This window comes from Solanum stenotomum, chromosome 2 (assembly GCF_019186545.1).
Source record: "Solanum stenotomum isolate F172 chromosome 2, ASM1918654v1, whole genome shotgun sequence".
NCBI lineage: Eukaryota > Viridiplantae > Streptophyta > Magnoliopsida > Solanales > Solanaceae > Solanum > Solanum stenotomum.
In genome coordinates this window covers 8,922,099-8,942,977 of record NC_064283.1, presented here as the reverse complement: position 1 = coordinate 8,942,977, position 20,879 = coordinate 8,922,099, and the positions used below count along the sequence as shown (strand labels likewise).

Below are 20,879 nucleotides of genomic sequence, written 5' to 3'. Positions count from 1 at the left end.
CATGTGTTAAAAGTTAAGATCAGGGTTGAAAGTGGAGCTCATGCGTTAAAAGTAATATGCATGAGTTGAAAGTGGAACTCATGCGTTAATAGAAAGATGCATGAGTTAAAAGTGGAGCTCATGCATTAAAAGTAAGATGCATGAGCTAAAAGTGAAGCCCGAGCATTAAAAGTTTGCTGGATTTGAAAATTGATTTTGTTTTTAAGGATAGAGCAGAAGGATTGTCAAAATATAGAAAATTTCCCTACATGTTGTAACATAACAATCTTCATTATCATCAAAGTTGTTGCAAATTGATTTGAAACCACTTGAACCTTTCTTCAATCTTGTTGAACCAATATTAGATCATTAGACCATGGGATCGTTGGATCATGTGCTCTGATACCACTTGTTGAGTTCTGAAGGGTAATTAGGGCATCATGCGGAAGTTTATAATTTGCAAATCATATAGTTGATAAATCAGATAACAAAAAACTTATACTAAAAATTAAAATATTATTATATCAAAACTGTCACGCCCCAAACTCAAGCGGCGCAACTGACTCCTAAAGTCAAAACTCAGGCCCGAGCCGACCCTGTTGAACCATTTGCTACTAGCGCATGGCAGTCACATGCAATTAAGAAAACAAACAAGTATATCTCGGCTTAAACTAAGCCCTCGGCCGGCAAGGCCCCTGTCAACAGATCTACAAAAAAACCAGCTACTCCCAAGAGTTCATATAAAGAAATATCCAACTAGCACAGAAATCCTGATTGGGCCGTCGAGGCCACCATGATATCTATACCAAAACTAAAATCAGGTAAATATCAGTACAATACATCAAACAGCTCACAAGCTTCAGCAAACCAACAACATAGGCCAGCATGGCCATAACGTAGCTATAAACCCCACACACTAGTCTGCAAGCCTCTAAGAGTAGTAAAGATTGGTGGGACAGGGCCCCAGCCTACCCATGAGAATATATACAACAAAAGGTAACAAACCTTCCAAATCTGGCAGCTCCGAAGGAAAGGGACTGACCAATCGGATAAAAGTCAATCCTGCTGATATGAAGGTCTACTCGGTCATCTGTCAGGACCTGCATGCATGAATACAGCGCCCCCAAGGCAATGGGGCGTCAGTACAAAATAATGTACAGAGTATGAAAGACAATAGACTATGATGAGGTATCCTGATATACTGGAATAATCTGATAAATAAATTAAGGATAAGATAATTGTACTGACCTGCTTCTAAATCTAAATTTATCAAAAATAATAAAACAACAACCTAACCAAGCCCCCGTAAGCTCGGTAGGTACAAACAGCACACAAGACCACCTACTCAGGCCCCCATAAGCCCGGAAGGTGCCAATCAACCTGTATACCCCTATCGGTAGTCCCCTAGCCCCACAGGCAGTCACATAGCCCTCTTAGGCATCAACATATCTTATAGACAACTCATAGCCCTCTTAGGCAACAACATGGCCCTGTAGGAAACACATAACCCTCTTAGGCGTCAACATATATCCCCGTAGGCCACTCATAGCCCTTCTAGGCATCAATATAGCCCCGTAGGCAACTCATAGCCCTTCTAGGCATCAATATAGCCCTGTAGGCAACTCATAGCCCTTTTAGGCATCTATATAGCCCTGTAGGCAGAACATAGCCCTGTTAGGCATAGATCACCTTCCTGCAGCTAACAACAATGGCCCAAAGGCAACAATAACAATCCAACAGCTAAAAGTGAGCAATTTAGCTATAGGCAACCTATACAAATAGCCTCTAAGTCGTGTCCCACATACGAATGTTACTACTGAATAAGAATCACGATAAGAGAGGATTATACGCACTTGAGCAGCCAACAATCAACAATAATGGCTATAAGTATAACAACGATAACAACTTAATTACTTGCTCCTAAGCTTTAAGGAAACATGCCATAGGAAGAGAATAGCCTTAACATACCTTTTTCGCTAAATTCACGTGGCCTAAAGACTTTAACTCATAAATCCCTCGATACTCGATCTTAGGTTCGTAATTCACCTCAAAACCTTCAAATATACTCAAACCCCTGCTGTACCAACACTAAAATGTGATATGCTACGCAATCGATAAAACAAATTATACCACGATGATGAGCCCAACGCGTAGAACAACTTTCGTCAAGGACTTACGTCGAGAAAATCTATATTTCACTTGATCCTAAAAATGGGTTTCTATGTTTTCTCTGTATATTTAGCTTAAAATGAAGAAAAAACTCGAAGAAGATATATATAACTTTCCACCGACCTAGGGCCCCACCTCACGTGCCTGTTTGCGCAGTCTCACAAAAATGCGAATATCTCTCTATTCTAAAGTCGTATGAATGAACGGTTTGATGCGTTGAAAACTAGACTCGTAGACCTTCGATTCAATAGTTTGTGGGCCCCATAAATCTTTATAGATTGGGAGAAAACCTCCAAGACATTTGACCCTAATTTCAGAGAAATCTTTAAGAATGAACTTACGATAACTTCAGCCAACTTTTATTTTGACACTTACCTAACTTCCAAACTTTAGATGCAACACTTGAACACTTAAAATAGGACATACCACATCATTCTTAATTTATTACGCACCCTCCTTGTCTTTCCACAAAGATACGAGTTAATTTAGACGTTTTGAAAAGTCGGGGTGTTACAAAAACTAATATAAAGAAAAACTTTGAAACTTTAGAGAGAATAAATCTCCCCATAGACAAGACTCTTAAACGACTACATTGTGGATATTATTATTATTGTGTTAGAAGAAACAAACTTATATTTATAGAGTCCTAAAACCTTTTTCTTACTAGAAAAGGACTAGCTACTCCAAACATTTTTCTAAAAGAAAAGAATAAACCAAATATGAAAGAATATTATATTTTACTTCAGAAAAAGTTAAAGCATTTATGGTAATACTTTAACTTTACTTTTAGGAAAAAATAAACTTCAAATAAGGTAAGAAAATCAGAACAAAATCCTAACAAAGTCGAGGGTTTTTATAAAATAATTTTTTCTATCTTAACAATCCACGAAATAGTAATCTATGGACGTTCTTCCTATCGCAGACCTCACTTATAGGACTTCACTCGATATACTAATGTTGGTGTAACCCATTAGGTACAACCTAATTGATTTGTTCAAAATCTAACAAATAATTAGGTGAGTGATATATGCACTAACAATAATATTAGGTTCCCATCCGTTCCAATTTTTTTTAGCAACCACACAATTGGAAAGGAATAAATACACAGAGATGCACCTATATGGGTTGTGGTGCAGTGGTTGGACTGTTTTATCCTCAATCAGAGGTCTCGGTTCGAGTCCTAGGTATGGAAAAAATCATGTTAGAAGCGTCACCCACAAATAAACTTTGCAGTACACAATCCAAATTTAGTCGAAACTTCAATATAAACTCTAATACCGGAAGAAAAAAATACACAAAGATGCAAAATATAAGAACTCGAAAGTGAGATATTTCTTTACGAAATGTGTGAATTATAATAGGAAGGTGACAAGAGGAAAATAAAGTAGTATGTGCTTCTAGTATATGATATGATGCATGTGGTGTACTATTTGATGGCTGCCCTACCATTATTGAGATGTCTTTTTTTGTGCTTATTCTCATGTTAATATCGAAAGTGTAATTTCGATCATCTTCTTAAGGATGCCAATGATGGATTTATTCAAGTGGAGAAATTTTAGTTTGAATCTTCCGTAATTATTTTATGATGCTTTGATAGTTTGATTGATTGACTGACATATTTTAGTCTTATAATGATAAAAATTTGTCGATATTGGGACCAAAAGCATGAAAAATAAAGTGTTTTTTATCTTAATTTTTTTTCATAACATAAGTATTTGTCAATATTTTGGAAAAATATCTTTGCCTAGCAGAAATAATTAGAGGATTTGATTGATCTATTTTAGAAAATTGTTCGAATATGTCCTGAATTATCAAATTTATTTATATTTTATCAAAATTATGTTCTTTATTAAAAAAAGATTTTTTTTTGGTGAAAAAAATTGAATTTCTATGAATAGAAATATTTTCTTCTCTTGAAACATAATAGCATCCACATGACTATAGTTGTTAGCGTTTTGCTTAGGGTGATTATTCTTTCTATAATTTTAATATATAGGTCAAAGTATTATCAAAATAATCTGACTATATTCTTTTAATATAATTTTTTATCGTATAATTTATTATTGTCAAAATTTGTACTTCATCTGTTTCATATTAGTTGATCATTATACTAAAATAGTTGTTTCATATTAGTTGTTCACCTTACTGAATCGAGAAAGTATTAATTGAATTTTTTCTATATTACCCTTGCAATTAATTCTTTTTTAAAGTGTTCGTATTTGTTTGTAAAGTTTTCAAGAAGTTTTTTAAGGAGCTAATTAGTAAAATTACCTTTTTATTTATGATTTCTTAGACACCATGTAAAATAAAAAGAAATCAACTAATATGAAACAACGGAGAACGTAATAGTTAGCTTTTGTATCACGCATTAGTAAAAATAATCCCAATAAATACTACTAAAGCCAACGATTTGATAAAAGTGAATACAAATTTAAAAAAAGATTCAAATAAAGCTTAAATCAACGATTTGCCCTCTAATACTCACTCTCTTCTCCTTTTTTTTCTCCGTAACACTTCTTCCTAGTATAATTGGTATCTTAGTATTTCATTTTTCTTCCACATGCGTTGTCAAGATTACTCAATCTGTTTCAACTTGTTTGTTTTATTTTTAAACAATGTATTATTTTTAAAATAGTATTTCTTTTTTAATAAACTTTTACGTAACATGCTAAAAATCATAACATTAGAAGATATCTTACTACATTTTATATCTTTTTAAATTAATACAATAAAACTTAATTTTTTTAATATTTTTAAAATCTTATATCAAATCAAAGATAATTAAATTGAAACGAAGTGTATATTTTAAACTGACTTGAAAAGAAAAGAATAACCGGAGAAACTAGAAGAAACATATCACGTTGGAGCTGATGGAAATCACCTGATCAAAAGAACAAGTGGTATTGTTTCATAACAAGACAAATTATATGATGCTGACTTCACATTTGTCACAATTATCTCACTCTGACTACATTTTCAATTCACATTAATCTATGAATTCGGTAATTTTTAATTGAGTCTTTACTAGGTCTGTCGTTAGTGATATTGTATTTTTATTAAACACTTTTGACTTAAATTTTGAAAAAAACTTAGTCTATACTTATTCTCAAATGAATTAAATAACGGTTTCAAAAGTCATGCTTTCGGACTAGGTAGCAGAATTTAACAAAGCTACACGTGGACCGTGACCCACAAAGCATGGAGCCCACTGGGACCCATTTGTGCCGACCAAAGACGAAAAACAACTCTACCCTCCAGGAAATAACTTACCACGGTAGAAGACACCAACCAACTACAGTTAGGTTAAAATAACGCCGAAGGTTAGGAAATGTGTCTCAGCTAAATAAATGGACACGTGGTGAAATCTGCAGCTGCCAATGCCGAATGTTGTAGAATCAAATTTACTCAACTAGACACGTGTAAGCTGCAAATGGGTAGCTGGCGAAACTGGCGGGATCCAATTTAAAATGGGTCCATTCTCATTTGAAATGTCACTTTTTTATATTTTTATTTCGCGAAATTCTGGATCCTTCTACTTAACTCTTTGTCAATTGAACACTTAAATTTAATGTAACTCAGCATTTTAAACCTCCTTGGCTCTGCGTGTACTTCAAACTCTCAACAAAAATAACACATCATCATCCACTTCAAATTTCAAATTACACATCATTTATTATTTATTTTTAAAAAAAAATAATCATTTTTTCTTCTTTTTCACTCCATTTCTCTTCGTTCTTCTTGACCATCCCTCTCTCCATTTTTTATATTAGATCTCACCATCACAATCTTTCATTCTGACCATCAATATCACTAAAATTCACCATTCTTCTCTATATTTGAATCATTCAAACCTTCCCGTCACAATTTTTTACCACTTCGTCCATCACTTAAACACCATAAACCTCTTTTATCCATTATGTCAACAAATTATCACTAAAATACTTTAATATATCTTAATATTTATATACAACTTTATACACAATCCACTCCACATGATTTCATAAAAAACATGAATCAATTAATTTTTACCCATCAAAATTATTAGATCTGTCTCCTCACAAATTGTAGCTTGATTTTGTTCCTAATTTGGGGAGAAAGAAAATGTAAAAGTAAAAAAGAAACGAAAAGAAGAAATTGGAGAGCCGTGAGAAAGGAGAACTGAGCGAGAAAGAACAAAAGAGAAAAGAAGAAATTGGAAAGCTATGCGGAAGGGGGACTGGGTGGAGAAAAACATAAGAGAAAAAGAAATGGAGAGGAGGTTGGGAAAGAAGATAGAAGTGAAATTTATTTTGAATTTTTTTTTTTTTGGTCTTTTTATTATTTTTTTAATTATTTTTTATCTAAATTTTTGTGTCACACTCTTTTTATGAGTGAAAACACGCATTTGTTCCAAGTCACCAATTAAGTTGTCACATAATCTTGGTCAATAGTCAGAGGAGTTTATTATGTTGAATTTCATTGAGTTTAAGAGTTTAGTTGACAAAGGATTAAGTAGAAGGGTCTAGAATACAAACGCATATAAGTATAAGAGTCCATCAGACCATTTCGCCTTTTTATTATATATATATATATTCCACTTAGGATGTGTTTGGTAGGTTTCTAATTTTCCCATGGTAAGTTTTGGAAATGTTTTTTCAAATCAACTTATTTTTTCCTTAAATTTAAGAAAAATGATTTCCTTTCAAAAATTAAAATAATTATTTTCCAAAACTCTCCTCCAATCTCAAATTGCAATCTTTTCTTACCCCATCATGTACCCCTACGCTCTCCATCCTTCAAAAAATTAAAAAATTTAATTTACCTCTTACCCCTCAAACCAGTCCAGTCCAGTCCAGCCCCTCTCCCAACCAAAAATAAATAAATAAATAAAAAGTTTCTTTTTGAAAAAAGTTAAATTTTTAAAATTTTCAGTTTCTTTAAATCGCATCTACCCCAAGCCCCTACCCCTCCCCACCCCATGCACCCCCAATTGTATGAATTTAATAAATTGAGTAAGAGTCCGTTTAGATTTGCTTAAAAAAGTCTTTTGAATCAAAACTAAAATATCAAATTTAAATGACTTTTAAGTCAAAAAATAAAGGGAAAATTACGCGATTAAGCAAATATATAGTAGTTAATTAGCTAATTGTCACGATTCAGACCGTCGTGATTGACACTCACACAAACTCTCCAGTGGGAGAACCATTACTACAACCCAAACAAACAAATTTATGAAACTAAGGTATTTAAAGATACAGAAGCATGTTTAAATGACAATAAAAATGGAGTCCCCATAAACTCCAAAGGTTTAAATAATTAACTAATCAAACTAATGGGGAATTTCAACCCCTATAACTTGAAAGTCATTGTACCAAAACTCTACTAACGACAAGTCTAAGAACAAGGGGTACAACCCCGAAACTAAACAAACACCTTTAACAAATAGTCTGAGTCCGAAGAGATTGGACTTAAACAAGAAAGATCTATTGCAGCCTGAAAGAACTGACTCACCTTTGAATCTGGTCACGCTCAATAGTCACCTAGTTGAGGTCTATCAATAGCCGCCTGAAGATGATATGTACTCAACAAAGAACAAACAAGTGCATTATCAAGACACAACCACATTGTACTGGTAGGATCACGCGGCTATCCCAATAAGTGAAACACATGCAAGTAACTACAAAATTATAAAACAGGCATATACCGAACATATACAATATTAGTCATCTTTTCAGGATCAATGTAGCATCCTATGTTCTCAATAATACACATTGATTATCAATTTAGAGCAACATGCATACAGTCTTCCAATGTCAATCACCATTAGATATGAACGTAATCATCACAAGTAGATATACAACACAATTCAATGGTCCTCTCACGGAACCACAATTCAATGGTCCTCTTATGAAACTCACACTCAAACTGTTAGTATACCGGAATGTGGTACCAAATTCAATGTTTATGCCAGAACGTGGCAACTGATCTCATGTTTATGCCGGAACGTGGCAACCGATCCCATGTTTATGCCGGAACGTGGCAACCGATCCCATGTTTATGCCGGAACGTGGCAACCGATCCAAGTTAGTGTGTCGAAACGCAACACCCGATCCATTCAACAAACCACAATCACAATCACAATGTATATTCTCACAATCATACAACAAGAGTTGATTCATAACATACAATTATTCAATTATCCTCATTTACGATTAGAGTGATCAATAATGCAACATTCGCACACATACATGCATTATAATGAGCAATTACAAACATATATCACACCAACATGAAATCACAACCATCACCTACCTCGAATCCAAGCTTGAATCCCCTAAGGCATTTGAATCTTCCTTTTTCGAATTCTTTCCGCTTGTTCTAGGTCTACAAACAATTAATATACGCAAGGATCAACAATCAAATGTCTAATTACCGGGATTATAATCAACATTATCAACCCTAGGCCAAATTCAAGATCCTAATACCCGGATTAGGGCTTCTTCCACCATAAATCACAGATCAAAACCCTACTCCATCGATAATTACCCACAAATTTACATTCTACGGATCGAAAAATGAATTCGGGGAGTTAAAACCTTCCATTTAGCCTCAAGAATGGTGGAAAACTGTCAAGAAAACACCTGGGGTCGTTCCTTAGCTCTCAAAGTCAAAAAGTGCAGAATAAAATATTTTTTGGGATTTTATTTCCAACTTAAGTCGTGTCTGTCCCGCTACGACGGGACCCAACCCCCCCGACGGCACTAATCCCACTTTGGCAGCTTGCACAAAAACATTGAGCAAATTTAAGAATTCCAAACTCCCATTTCACAACATGCCTTCATCCCATGACACTCAGAAAATACTCGATCACACTAAGATCAGTTTCGGGAGTTCTACTCACCCAAATTCAATTTCGTAAAGTCGTACGGGTTCCTTAACGTCTTAGTTATCTACTCATGTGATCAAAATCATAATTAGATCACCCAATTGTTATCAGATTTCTCTAGACTCGCCTGACTCCGATTTGGTCTAAATCTGGACTAGGCTAGGAAATTCCAAGTTACTACTCAAAAGTTTTCTGGCCCCAATTATTTCCCCATTGGCTTTTTCCTAACGACGGAATCAGGTCGTTACATTGACTTAGCTACAGTTTGCATTAATTACAATTCGAAACTTACTTCTAACTATAATTACATTCTCTCTCTTCCTCTCTTTCTCGCATCTCTCTCCCTCTCTCTGGAATCTCGCTCGCCACTCTCTCCCTATAACATGTAGCTGTAAATTGTAATTAGCAAACTATAGTTATGACGCATAATTTAGCTATTTTTTAATAGCAATATCGAAAGTTTCCCCAATAAAAATTAGTAGAGTTATTTTATCTAGTACTATTAAATTAAAAAATAAATATGGTCAATGTGAAGTTATAAATCGTTTGACATGTAAGATAAGTTGTACTCTTGTCCTTTTTTAGTTGTTATAGTTTTCTTTTTTAGAGTCAAATGATATAATTTTTACTAACATTAGATGTATTTATTCATCATATTGATATGAAAAATGTTACTCCAATTTATAGTATTTTTGTATAGCTTTTGAGTATTTAAAATTTTATTTTAAAATATCAAGTTAATGTAATCTAATTTAATTTTGAAAATAAGTCAAATTGACTTTCAAAAAATGCAACATAACGACTAAAAAAAGACGAAGGGATGATTTATTTTATGAAAAAATTATGAAACTAATCAAAATTAACAACTTATTTATGAAAAAATAGTTATAATTTTAAAATATTATAAAAAGAACAATATGTTGTTTTTATAGCAAACCCTTCTCAACTCCCCCTCCCCCCCCCCNCCCCCCCCCCCTTCTATGTGGGTACGCGTCCTCTCTTTCCCTTGCCTTTCCTCCCTCTCTCCTGCCCTCTCTCTTTCTCTCTCTCCGTGTCTTCTCTCTCGTGCCAATAAGAAGAAATTTATTTAAATGTATAATGTATCAATTGTATTCAATCAAATATATGTGATAGATTTATATTTTATCTTAATTGTATTCGAAAAGTCATATTTTTTGTATCAATTATATTTATATCCGTACAAATACAATATGCAATTATTCTTTCTGTCAAATATATTTGTATCAAATCAAAGAAATGATGTTTGTATCCGATCAATTATATTTGTATCTGTACAAATACAATATTACAAATTCTTTTTTCTTTAATATCTTTGTATTGTTGTTTTCTAAAATCGTCGATTTGGTGGGATCCTATCCATGAGCGCAAACTGTGAACAAAGTCTTGTTTTTCTTTTTTGTGAGATTGTTACGGTGCTATTGCTTAAGTTTTTAAATTTAAACATACAATAAATTGTTTTACTTTAGTAATAACTTATTTAAATTTAATTCTATTTAAAATTCGTGTATATTTTCATATGACAATGACAATATATATAATACTAACGAATATCTTATTTTGATAATAATTTAATACGTTTATAAATAAAAAATGGAACTAGATAAAGCTGATAAGGAAAGAAAAGAAACCGTCACGGTTCACACTTTACACGGTGCTGCACCAAGACCTCATGAACGGTGCGGTGCACCATAGCCCGCGGATTTCTTGCTCTCATGTGTTTCCTCTTACGGGTCCACCAGTGGGTAAACTAACGCATTCTGTCTGGTTATTATTATAAGTACAAGCTTTAGCTCTCTCCAAATTTCTCCATTAAAGCAAACAAAGCCATACAGTGTTTCTCACTAATTTTCAATTACTTTTCTCCGTTTGATAATACCGATTATCTGAAGAACTCCGGAGTTTTTTTCCGGCGGTGAAGTGGTTACTTTTTCCTTTTGTTTCTCGTGAAGATCTCTCAACTTCCGATACTTTCAAGGTTCGGTTCTCAAACCTCCTTTTCCGTCTAGAATGTACTGTAAACGACGTTTTACACTTTCTCTTTTTCAATTTATGTTGTTTAAGTTTCGGTTTTCTACGAGAAATTGATGAAATTTCAGTTTCATTGCCTTTTTTGTATGCTAATACCTGTGAAAAATGCATGTTGAGTTTATTCTGCGATGACCTTTTGATGTACTTAGTTTTGATGTTGTTAAGCTTTTAATTCCACTATATTCTGGCTATTTTCTATAGTTTTGATGTTTTTAAGCGCTTTAGTCCACTAAATTCTGGCTACTTTCTACAGTTTTGATGTTGTTAAGCTTTTTATTCCACTGAATTCTGGTTATTTTCTATAGTTCTGATGTTGTTAAGCTTTTTATTCCACCAAATTCTGGCTACTTCTATAGGTTTGATGTTTTCAAGCTTTTTATTTCACTAAATCTTGGTTATTTTCTATAGTTTTGATGTTGTTAAGCTTTTTATTCCACTGTATTCTGTCTATTTTCTGTAGTTTTTATGTTGTTAAGCTGTTTATTCCACTGAATTCTGGCGATTTTCTATAGTTTTGATGTTATTAAGCTTTTTATTCCACTAAATCCTGGCTACTTTCTATAGTTTTGATGTTGTTAAGCTTTTGTCTCCACTAAAACCTGACAGTTTTCTATTGTTTTGCGAAATTCACCTTGAAATTCAAAGTTTTAAATGTTTTCGTTAGTAGATTTGTTTTTAATAAATATTAATATAAGTGGTTTAGTATTTCAATTTTTTGCTAATTTGTTTGTTTAATTTCCTGGCAAGTGAAAACTTGTCAAATTAGTTCATGAATTCTTATTCTTAATATCTGTTCAGGTGCTTATTTAAGTTTTGTTTTGTTGATTTAGGATAATGGCTCTCTCTCAAAATCAGGAGTTGGAGTATATGGTGGATGAGTACTATGACACTACTGATTTTGATGACAGCACTTTTGGGGATGATGAATCGCCACGAAGTACTGACCCTGATGTCTCTGCAGACTCTGATTTTGAGGACGATTTTGAAGTGGTACCGGGCAAATTTAATTTTTTTGACATGTTACTGGTGTTATCTTCATCTTTTGTTTAACAATGTTGACTTACTGCTCTTCGATTCTACAGAGAAAGTCAAAGCTGGATACATCAGCTATAGAAGCTAGAAATGGCAAGGATATACAGGGAATACCTTGGGAAAGGCTTAATTTTACCAGAGACAAGTACCGCGAGACGAGGTTGAAGCAGTATAAGAATTACGAGAGCCTGTCTCGCTCTCGTGAAGATCTTGAAAAGGTTTTTCTTCCCACTCTTTTCCATTCCCATGTATTGGAGTGTATATGGTATATCTTTCTCGTATATTTGGCTAAGGTCAACTCTAAAAGTTTCTTTCCTCAACATTAAGGAGTGCAAGGAAGTAGGAAAAGGACACAGCTTCTACGACTTCCAGTTCAATACAAGGCTCGTCAAATCAACTATTGTGCACTTTCAGGTAACATAAATTCTTTAGCCTTTTCTTGTTTGGGTTTATGTTAACCTTTGATCAAGAAAATCGTGGACTGGTCTGCCTCCCTGTAGTTCTTTGTGATTGATTTAGTCTCTGTTGTCTCATTTTGCATAATTCAATTAAACCTGGCAAACGACTCCCATGGCTGCCTTTCTCATTCTTGCCTTTCATGTTATTTTTTCCTCATTCATTTTTACCTGGGATTTTTAGTTGTTTGTTATTTTACATCATTATGAGTTAGTTAAACAAAAGGATATTTTTTTTGAAACTGGTAATGTATAATAGGATTTGGTTATTTACAGTCTAATCATTGTGTGAGCTTTTGGTCGATGATCCCCGTCGCCTTTTTCTCGTTTCCATGCAATAACAATACCTCTGCAGGTGCTCTGCTCCTAATGTTCTGGATATTTTGATTTAAACTGTTAGGCTGTTGGTTCACCCTTTCATTAATTGCAGAGGTATGGAGTCTGTATCCTCATCGAACAATTCAGTGAGTTTGATGCTTGATATGGAATTACTTAAACATTGACTATATGTGTCTCTAACGCATTTGTGGACAGCTTTCTGGAATAATGTCACCAGAGCCAGTATGTTTGAGATGATGCCTCTTATGGCCTCCAAGCTGGTGAATTTGCATCTGCTATAAATTTAGCGTTACCTTGCCATTTCTTGATGCAGCTAATTTCTTTTTCTTCTTCTGTTCAGAAAACCAAAAGATTATGCCGAATTTGACTTTTGCCAGTTTCTTTTGTTGCTTCTAGTAATGGTATTCTGGCTACATGTCGAAGCAAACAAGATTAACATACAAAAACCATTCTTTCTTATATTCTGCATTTAGTTTTTAACTCATTTTCTCAGTAAGCAGTTTAGTCTGTGCCTCGATTTATGTATTGATCCGAGAGCAGTGTTCGCAATATTCTTTTTGTGCAGATTACAAACATTTAGAGAAGTGTCTCATGAAACTTTGTAAATGTAGAAGATCCTTGTTTTGGAACTTCACTCTTGAATATTTCATCTTGAATCAGCTGAATGTATTTTGAGGACTGGGTTTTGATATGGAAGCTTAGGGGTGAGGACAGAACCTGGCTTATGCTGGATTTGTAGTTTGTAGTTTGTTGCTGACATAGAATATAGTTCTGACTTCTGAGTCAAAGTTGTTTGTAATGTTCCATTCTACTACTTGTGTGACAGATCTACTTTTGCAGTGTCAAACAGAACAGTTGAGGCTGATGGTTGAAATTTCCGAACTTCCAATTCCATTTGTGTGTCCCTCTAGAGAATAATCTTGATTTTATTTCTATTCATCTGCTGTGGTCCTCCATTTTCAATTGGTCGTTAACTAGCTCTGTTGCCTCTTCTGCATGGTTCATCCCTTTCTATTCAAGGCCCATTGATCATTGCAAAGCTTTCTCGGCTGTTGCTGTAGAAGATATTGAGTTGATGAGCATTTTTTGCTAGTCATTATGTGAAGTGGTTATGTTTTAATTCTTGTTGTAAATGATGTTTGTTTGAATTGTATTCTTTCAAATAATTAACCAATATTGTGTGTGCATTGTTATTGTATCTATCTTTCAGCCTTAGAAGCAGATTGCAGTTATTATGTGAGCAGCTGGCGCAAGCATTTTCCATATGATGGTATGATAGGGAATAATCTGTGAATTTAATAAGCCTTTATGGCCTTTCTTCTGTTCAGTTTGAGCTAACTTGTTAATGACAGCAAGTATGTATTAAAATATTGTGTGTTGCTTCATCATTTGAATAGTTGGATGGTCATCTCTTCTGTTGAAGATGGTAGTAGTCATTATCTTGTTTATGGTTCTCTCTTCTGTTGAAGATGGTTGTAGTCATCATCTTGTTTATGGTTATCTCTTCTGTTGAAGATGGTTGTAGTCATTATCTTGTTTATGGTTATCTCTTGTGTTGAAGATGGTTGTAGTCATTATCTTGTTTATGGTTATCTCTTCTGTTGAAGATGGTTGGCACTTTTTTTCTCTGTTTGTTAGAGATGGATTCTGCACTAGGCTCTCTAAGTATTTCCACTGTGTGGGTTGTAAATTCTGATTGCTGTGGCACAGTTACTTCACAATTTTGATCATTATATAATCTCTTTGGTACATCTTTTCTGGTAGCTGTCATCTGTATCTACTATCTGTCTCCATTAAAAAGAGAAGATTTGCTAATTGCTGGCAACTGAGTTTTTGCATTATACGAGTAAGAGAGTTGGGTTGGGTTACGTGTGTCATTCATTTGAGAGTTCGTGACTTCATTTTTTGAAATTTTTGGCGACTTTATTGTGTGTTCTTTTGTCCTTGATCAATCACATTTCTGAACTTAGGAATTTAATCGCCGACTTACTCTCTTGGCTATGTGGTGTTGTGCCCTTAATCAATCACGTTGGGAATTTGGGTGCTCAATTACTTATCTACTGCTCCCAAGAGTTATCCTCTCTTCCCTATATCCCTTGGTCCATTCCACTCTTTGGAATAGAATGTCGAAGCACCTAACACTTGTATTTGCGATCCATCTATTAAGCTATTGAATCCCGTTGATGTCTTTTGAAATATGTACTGTTCATTATTTTGGTTGTGCTGCCTTGTATTGATTATGTACAATTTCCGAGGTATAGTGTTGCTTGCTCTCCCATTCCTCTTTTTAAGCTTCTGTGTTCTAGATTTTGCTGAGGCATCCCTTTCGAGTCTCGTGGCATTCTTGTTTTTTCTGCGTCATTTTTCCTCCTGTCATCATTGTAGTTGACATTTCTGACTTCTCTTTCACAGGTTTCTTTTCTACTTCGATCTATATAATAGTGTAGGAAAGTGAACTATTTTTTAGCTGCCCAATTTGCTTTCCAGGAGACCTGCTCTATTGCAGATGATAATGTGTAACTATTAGTGGTAGATTGTTCAGTTGTGGACTTGTAGAAAGCTAGCAGCTGTTCCTTGGCTAGCTTATGCATCATTGACCACTAATATTTAGGACTAGCAACATACTGACCTACGACTTAACTTTGTATTAGTGATTGCCTGACCTTGCAGAAGGAGAGAGGGGGGCGGTTGATTTTTGTGGTCCATTCTGCATCACACTATATGTAGGTTATTTACTCCCAATCTACTGTTCGCTCAGCTTGCAATATTGTTGAGACAGAGAATGAGAACTATCTGAATCCTGAAGTTTATGAGACTGCGGGTGGGTCTATCATTTTTCAAAAAAAAATAAAATTATGAGCTTTTTTCTGCAAGTTCCAGCATTCTGAAGTTTTGTTTTTGCTTTATTTGATATTTGTGTGATGTTGTTGTTTGCTTCATAGGGAACTGGTATGCTGTCTATTGATGAGTGTATCAACCTGCTTATATTTTTGTTTCAGTTGAGGAATCTCTTGTGGTCGACATCAAAACATGATGTGTATCTCATGCAAAACTACTCTGTGATACACTGGTCCTCACTTCTCGGAAAGGGGGAAGAAGTGCTTAATGTTGCTAGGCCATTGGCGCCCACTATGGTTAGCAGTACCTTTTGTCTCCCTTAAATATACTTAAATGACTTTTGGCAATCAAGAATTAACTCTCTGGTTTGTGCAGAAATACCCTGGATCAGCGTCTCAAACACTTTCCCGAGTGCAGATCAGCACTATGGCTGTTAGAGATGGTTTGATGGCTGCTGGGGGTTTCCAAGGGGAGCTTATCTGTAAGGTAGGTCTATAGGATGACAATATATATTCTGAGCAGATTTGTACTCTTTCTTAAGTAATGCATACTGATATGATTTTAACTCGTGCAGTATTTAAACCAACCTGGAGTTGTATTTGCTACAAAAATAAGTAACGGAGAGAATGCTATCACTAATGCTGTGGATATTAGTTATAGTCCAACGTAAGTCCCTGAAATTTGTGCCTCTGTAGCTTTTCTTGAATTCAATGTGAACTGTTGTGTAACAGTGCTTATATGGTTCTTTCCAGTGGCTCGATGAGGGTAATCACTGCTAATAATGATCAGCAAGTCAGGATTTTTGATGCAAAAAGCTTCGTTTGCACCAATCATTATGCATTTCCTTGGTCTGTTAACGTGAGTTGTGGATTTAATTTCTACTCTGCAGTTCCATGATTTTTGGTAATGCTCGTTGGCTCTCTACTCACAGTTTTCTGTTTCATTGCAGAACACCTCTGTTAGCCCCGATGATAAATTACTTGCTATCCTTGGTGATAGTCCAGAATGTCTACTTGCTGATGCTCAAAGTGGAAAGGTTGGTCTCGTCCATATACCTTTTATTAACTGAGGGGTGTTAACTTTTTGATGATTAGTTGCTCATGTGTTGACCTGTGACTGATGCTTCAGGTTGTCAGCAACCTAAAAGGTCACCTAGACTATTCATTTTCATCAGCTTGGCATCCGGACGGAAGAATTTTGGCAACTGGTAACCAAGACACAACTTGCAGATTATGGGATATAAGGAACACGTCGCAGTCCATAGCAGTGCTCAAAGGAAGGATGGGAGCCATCCGTGCAATCAAGTTCACATCAGATGGGCGCTTCATGGCCATGGCGGAGCCAGCTGATTTTGTCCACATATTCGATACGCAATCTGATTATGGTACCTGTCAAGAGATTGATTTGTTTGGTGAGATTGCTGGGATATCCTTCAGTCCTGATACTGAAGCTCTCTTTATTGGAGTGGCAGACCGAACCTATGGTAGCTTGCTGGAGTTCAACCGTAAACATTACCACCACTACCTTGATTATGTTTTGTAGTGAAAGGCAACTTGCCTGTGTCGGTTTTAATATGGGCATCTGCTTGTTTGGTATATAGTTTGTGTATATTAATGCGATCGTCAAAGAGCTGCGTAGCTGTTTCTGCCGAAGTATATTATATTAGGCTGCAACTATAGGAGTATGTATATCAGAACGAATTATGTGGCCAAAAAATATTTGTTAATGGCCAGTTTTATCACAATTCAATGTGTTTTGCTTCATCTCTTTTGTTTTAATCCGATCAGAAACAGTTCAAGGCTTCAAGCTACAAACTTGCCCTGGTTAACACTGTTGATTAGTTTGTCCCTTTGATATTTTCTCCACTCATGAAACTGAAAGTACTTGGTGAGCTAGGAGACATTTCAATATTCTACAAAGATTTCTACGAAGACTTGTCAAGTATGGACATTTGAAAAGTTTAGTTTATCGTTCAACTGTGTGCCATCAAGTGTGACCAAATCCAAATTACTAAAATAAAATATCTGCAAAAAGCAATGGCACTGACAACAACTCGACTTTATCTTAATAAGAAGATTATGTATTAAAACTGATGTAGACTTTTACTAGTATTTTCTACAAAAAAGAATGAAACTCAAGCCGACAAACGAATAGTAGGAGTAACATATGTTTTTGGTTAAAACTTATAACTTGTTTGAATAGATGGTTGGTTGGTGTAGGCCAGATTAGCAGTTATGTACGAATTAACAACTGTCTTAAACTCCCAACGACAAGTTTAACTTTTTCTATAACACCCACCACGCGCGCAGCTGAAATTCGTTGACAGGGTTTGAAGGGAACTTCCAATTTTTTTTTATCCTTCCCTCGGAATTTCCACGCTTTTTCCTTCCTGGTGACTCAAATCTAGGGGTGACAATGGGGCGGGTTGGGTTAAATTTGGACGAGTCAAAATGGAACAACACAATAAACGGGTCAAGATTCATCCCAATTCAAATTAGTTTGGGTCAAAACGGGTTAGGTAACGGGTCATAATCCAATCCGACAATTCTTACTAAGTTTTAATAGCTTTATTTGTTATTTTATAAGTTTTAGTACTTAATAAAAAACTTGTTTTCTTTATTATAACTATATATATAACATATAAAATCAAAAAAATAAAAAATTAAAACTTTTTGACAAGATTTCTCAAAAATCAATTTGGGTTACATATCAACCCAATTTTTAAATGGGTTGAGCTAACAAATGGACGGATCAATAACCAAACCAAACCTAAATGAATTGGATCGAATTAAACGGGTTGGATTTGATTTTGACACCCCTACTCAAATTGAGTAACTCCCTCTTGTCATTTTCGATAGGTTGATTTGGACAAACTTGTTATTAATACATGTATACATGTAGACGATGTGGTTTCTAATCTCTAGTGTATTCGGGATGTAATTAATGATCCTAGTAATGATCATCTCTAGAAGTTTCACAATCACATCAATAATTTATTCTTGAAAATGTAAAATTTGGACACAAAAGAATTGATTTTTATATCTATACGTACAACTTTGCATTACCCCTACGTACCTAATTCCCAAATAGTGGTTTTCCAACATTGCTAAACTGTTTGGCCAAGTCAATTCAAGGAAACTATTAATATGACGAGATATTGTTTACTTTACTAGTAGAGTGATTTTATATTTTTCCAAAAGGTCTTATATTTTAAAACTATCACAACACCTACTCCCGATTTGTTCCATTTTTACTGTCGATTTGATTCAAAAAATTATTTTTGAATATCTCTTGAATCCTTCATTCACTTGTTCAGTATTGATTTTGATTAAGGAGCAATAAGAATGACAATTTTATAATATTACCTTTGAATATAATAAACTCAACGCTTCTGATTATAGTTGATAATATGAGTACATAAGAAATTAAGTGATAATTTTTTTAAAAAAAAATAAATTGGATAAATAAAAATGAAGGGGGAAGTAATTGTATAATCTAGCTAATTAAGTCAAGAGGGAAGATGAGTCCAAAACAAATTACTTTGGCGGCCAACTTATCCTCTAGGGCAAGGTATCACTCATATTATTTACCCATTTGTTTAACAACTTGACTTGACTTTATTTGCTTAGACGAAATTAATTTCACAAGTTTCGACAACAATTTAAACTTCAACTTGAAGTAATATAGGTGGCATTTTGGTTATATAACCCACCCACCCCACCCACAAAAAAAATAAAAAATAAATGAATTAAACCAAATTTCTTAATTCAACTTCAAATAACTCAAATATTGTCCATATGTATATTGATCGATTGGCTATCATTTCGACATGATTTATTCAATCGAAGGTTCAGCATGATTTAAATTGGGTTGTCTCCAGAGTCTGGGGTGGATTCAAAATTTTTATTAACGAGTTTAAAAAATAAAAATATAGTTTCTAGGATTTAAACTTGGAACCTCAAGATAAATTTTGAACAAGATTTCTCTAAATCACTGGATCAACTTTTTTCCTTGTGTTCAAAGATTCAAATTCTATATACAGATATACAAAATAATAATTACCTTTATATAAACAATATTAAAGTACAAAAAACCCCAAACAATTTAGGCGCTAATTACATTCTATCCCGAAAGTTCTCCAAATTACAATAATTCCAAATTTTCCAGAACTCGCGGATACATAAGTCCTTCGCCCAATACATAGCAAACGATACATGAGTTATATATCAAATACATACAAACCAGATTCATTTAGGTTTGAAATAATTGGAATTATGTATCAACAATAACATTTGTACTAGATATACTATACACAAACAAAGTTGTAATGTATCTGATAGAGATGGAGTGATATATTCAGATGTTAAGAGGGAGAAGGAAAAAGAATTATTTTTTAAAATTAATTCAAATGGTAGAAATTTTAGAGATTATATTATCTTAAGTTGTTTAATTGCATAATTTTTCCATTTTTTATTGAAGGAATTTGGGTGAACACCCTCCGACCCCTAGATCCGCCCATATTTAGAGCCCACTCCTAAATCTCTATCTTTAGCCCAGCCTGGTTGTCCTAAATCTCTATCTTAAGCCCAGCCTGGTTGTCCTAAATCCAATATTCACTTGGGCCAGGAGGATTAGGAGTTTCTTTGAAAAATATAAGTTTGATATATGCTACATCTTTTACTTGTACTAATTTCAATATAAACATTTAAGAAGAATATGAATTTCAATATATCAGACTTGAAATTTTGAAATAATTAAAGGAAAAATTACACTTCTTTACCTATTCTCAATATTTTCCTACTCATTTACTAAAATACAAAAATCCCTTATTTTTCCCCAATTCAACTTAATCGGATACTTTATTAGTTTAAGTATCCGTCAGTTATTAATTAAAGTATCCGCGCTGCTATATTATGCATCCGCCCGTTAATTAAGTATTCGTGCTGCTAACAACTTAATAATTTAAGTATCCGCCCGTTATTAATTAAAGTATCAGCGCTGCTATATTATGCATCCGCCCGTTAATTAAGTATCCGTGCTGCTATCAACTTAATAATTTAAGTATCCGCCCGTTATTAATTAAAGTATCCGCGCTGCTATATTAAGTATCCACACTGCTATATTAGGTATCCGAAAAACACTAAAAAAAGAGA

The 20,879-nt window shown here is 34.3% G+C and overlaps 1 protein-coding gene across 4 annotated transcripts; it reads left to right on the top strand.

Annotated features, from left to right (window-relative positions):
• Nucleotides 1–10,829: 10,829 nt before the first annotated feature.
• On the top strand, nucleotides 10,830–17,516 carry LOC125854554 (uncharacterized WD repeat-containing protein C2A9.03-like). 4 transcript variants are annotated; one of them, XM_049534139.1, is made up of 10 exons: nucleotides 10,830–11,009; nucleotides 11,893–12,052; nucleotides 12,145–12,312; nucleotides 12,422–12,508; nucleotides 15,888–16,022; nucleotides 16,102–16,212; nucleotides 16,301–16,392; nucleotides 16,479–16,584; nucleotides 16,676–16,762; nucleotides 16,855–17,516. In XM_049534139.1, exons 2-10 carry the CDS (start codon nucleotides 11,897–11,899, stop codon nucleotides 17,266–17,268), a joined length of 1,356 nt encoding a protein of 451 aa, XP_049390096.1. In that variant the 5' UTR covers nucleotides 10,830–11,009; nucleotides 11,893–11,896; the 3' UTR covers nucleotides 17,269–17,516. The 4 variants fall into 4 exon arrangements, with proteins under 4 accessions (XP_049390096.1, XP_049390099.1, XP_049390097.1 ...); XM_049534142.1 differs by lacking the exons at nucleotides 10,830–11,009; nucleotides 11,893–12,052 and adding an exon at nucleotides 14,099–14,155 and having other exon boundaries at nucleotides 12,181–12,312; XM_049534140.1 differs by lacking the exons at nucleotides 10,830–11,009; nucleotides 11,893–12,052 and adding an exon at nucleotides 14,099–14,158 and having other exon boundaries at nucleotides 12,181–12,312.
• Nucleotides 17,517–20,879: the final 3,363 nt, after the last annotated feature.

What these genes read in the sequence shown, in the direction of transcription:
- LOC125854554 (XM_049534139.1), top strand. Translation starts at nt 11,897, where the DNA reads ATGGCTCTCTCTCAAAATCAGGAGTTGGAGTATATGGTGGATGAGTAC. An exon ending in TTGAGGACGATTTTGAAGTG is followed by an intron (nt 12,053 to 12,144) that starts GTACCGGGCAAA and finishes TCGATTCTACAG; the next exon opens with AGAAAGTCAAAGCTGGATAC. An exon ending in CAACTATTGTGCACTTTCAG is followed by an intron (nt 12,509 to 15,887) that starts GTAACATAAATT and finishes TTTTTGTTTCAG; the next exon opens with TTGAGGAATCTCTTGTGGTC.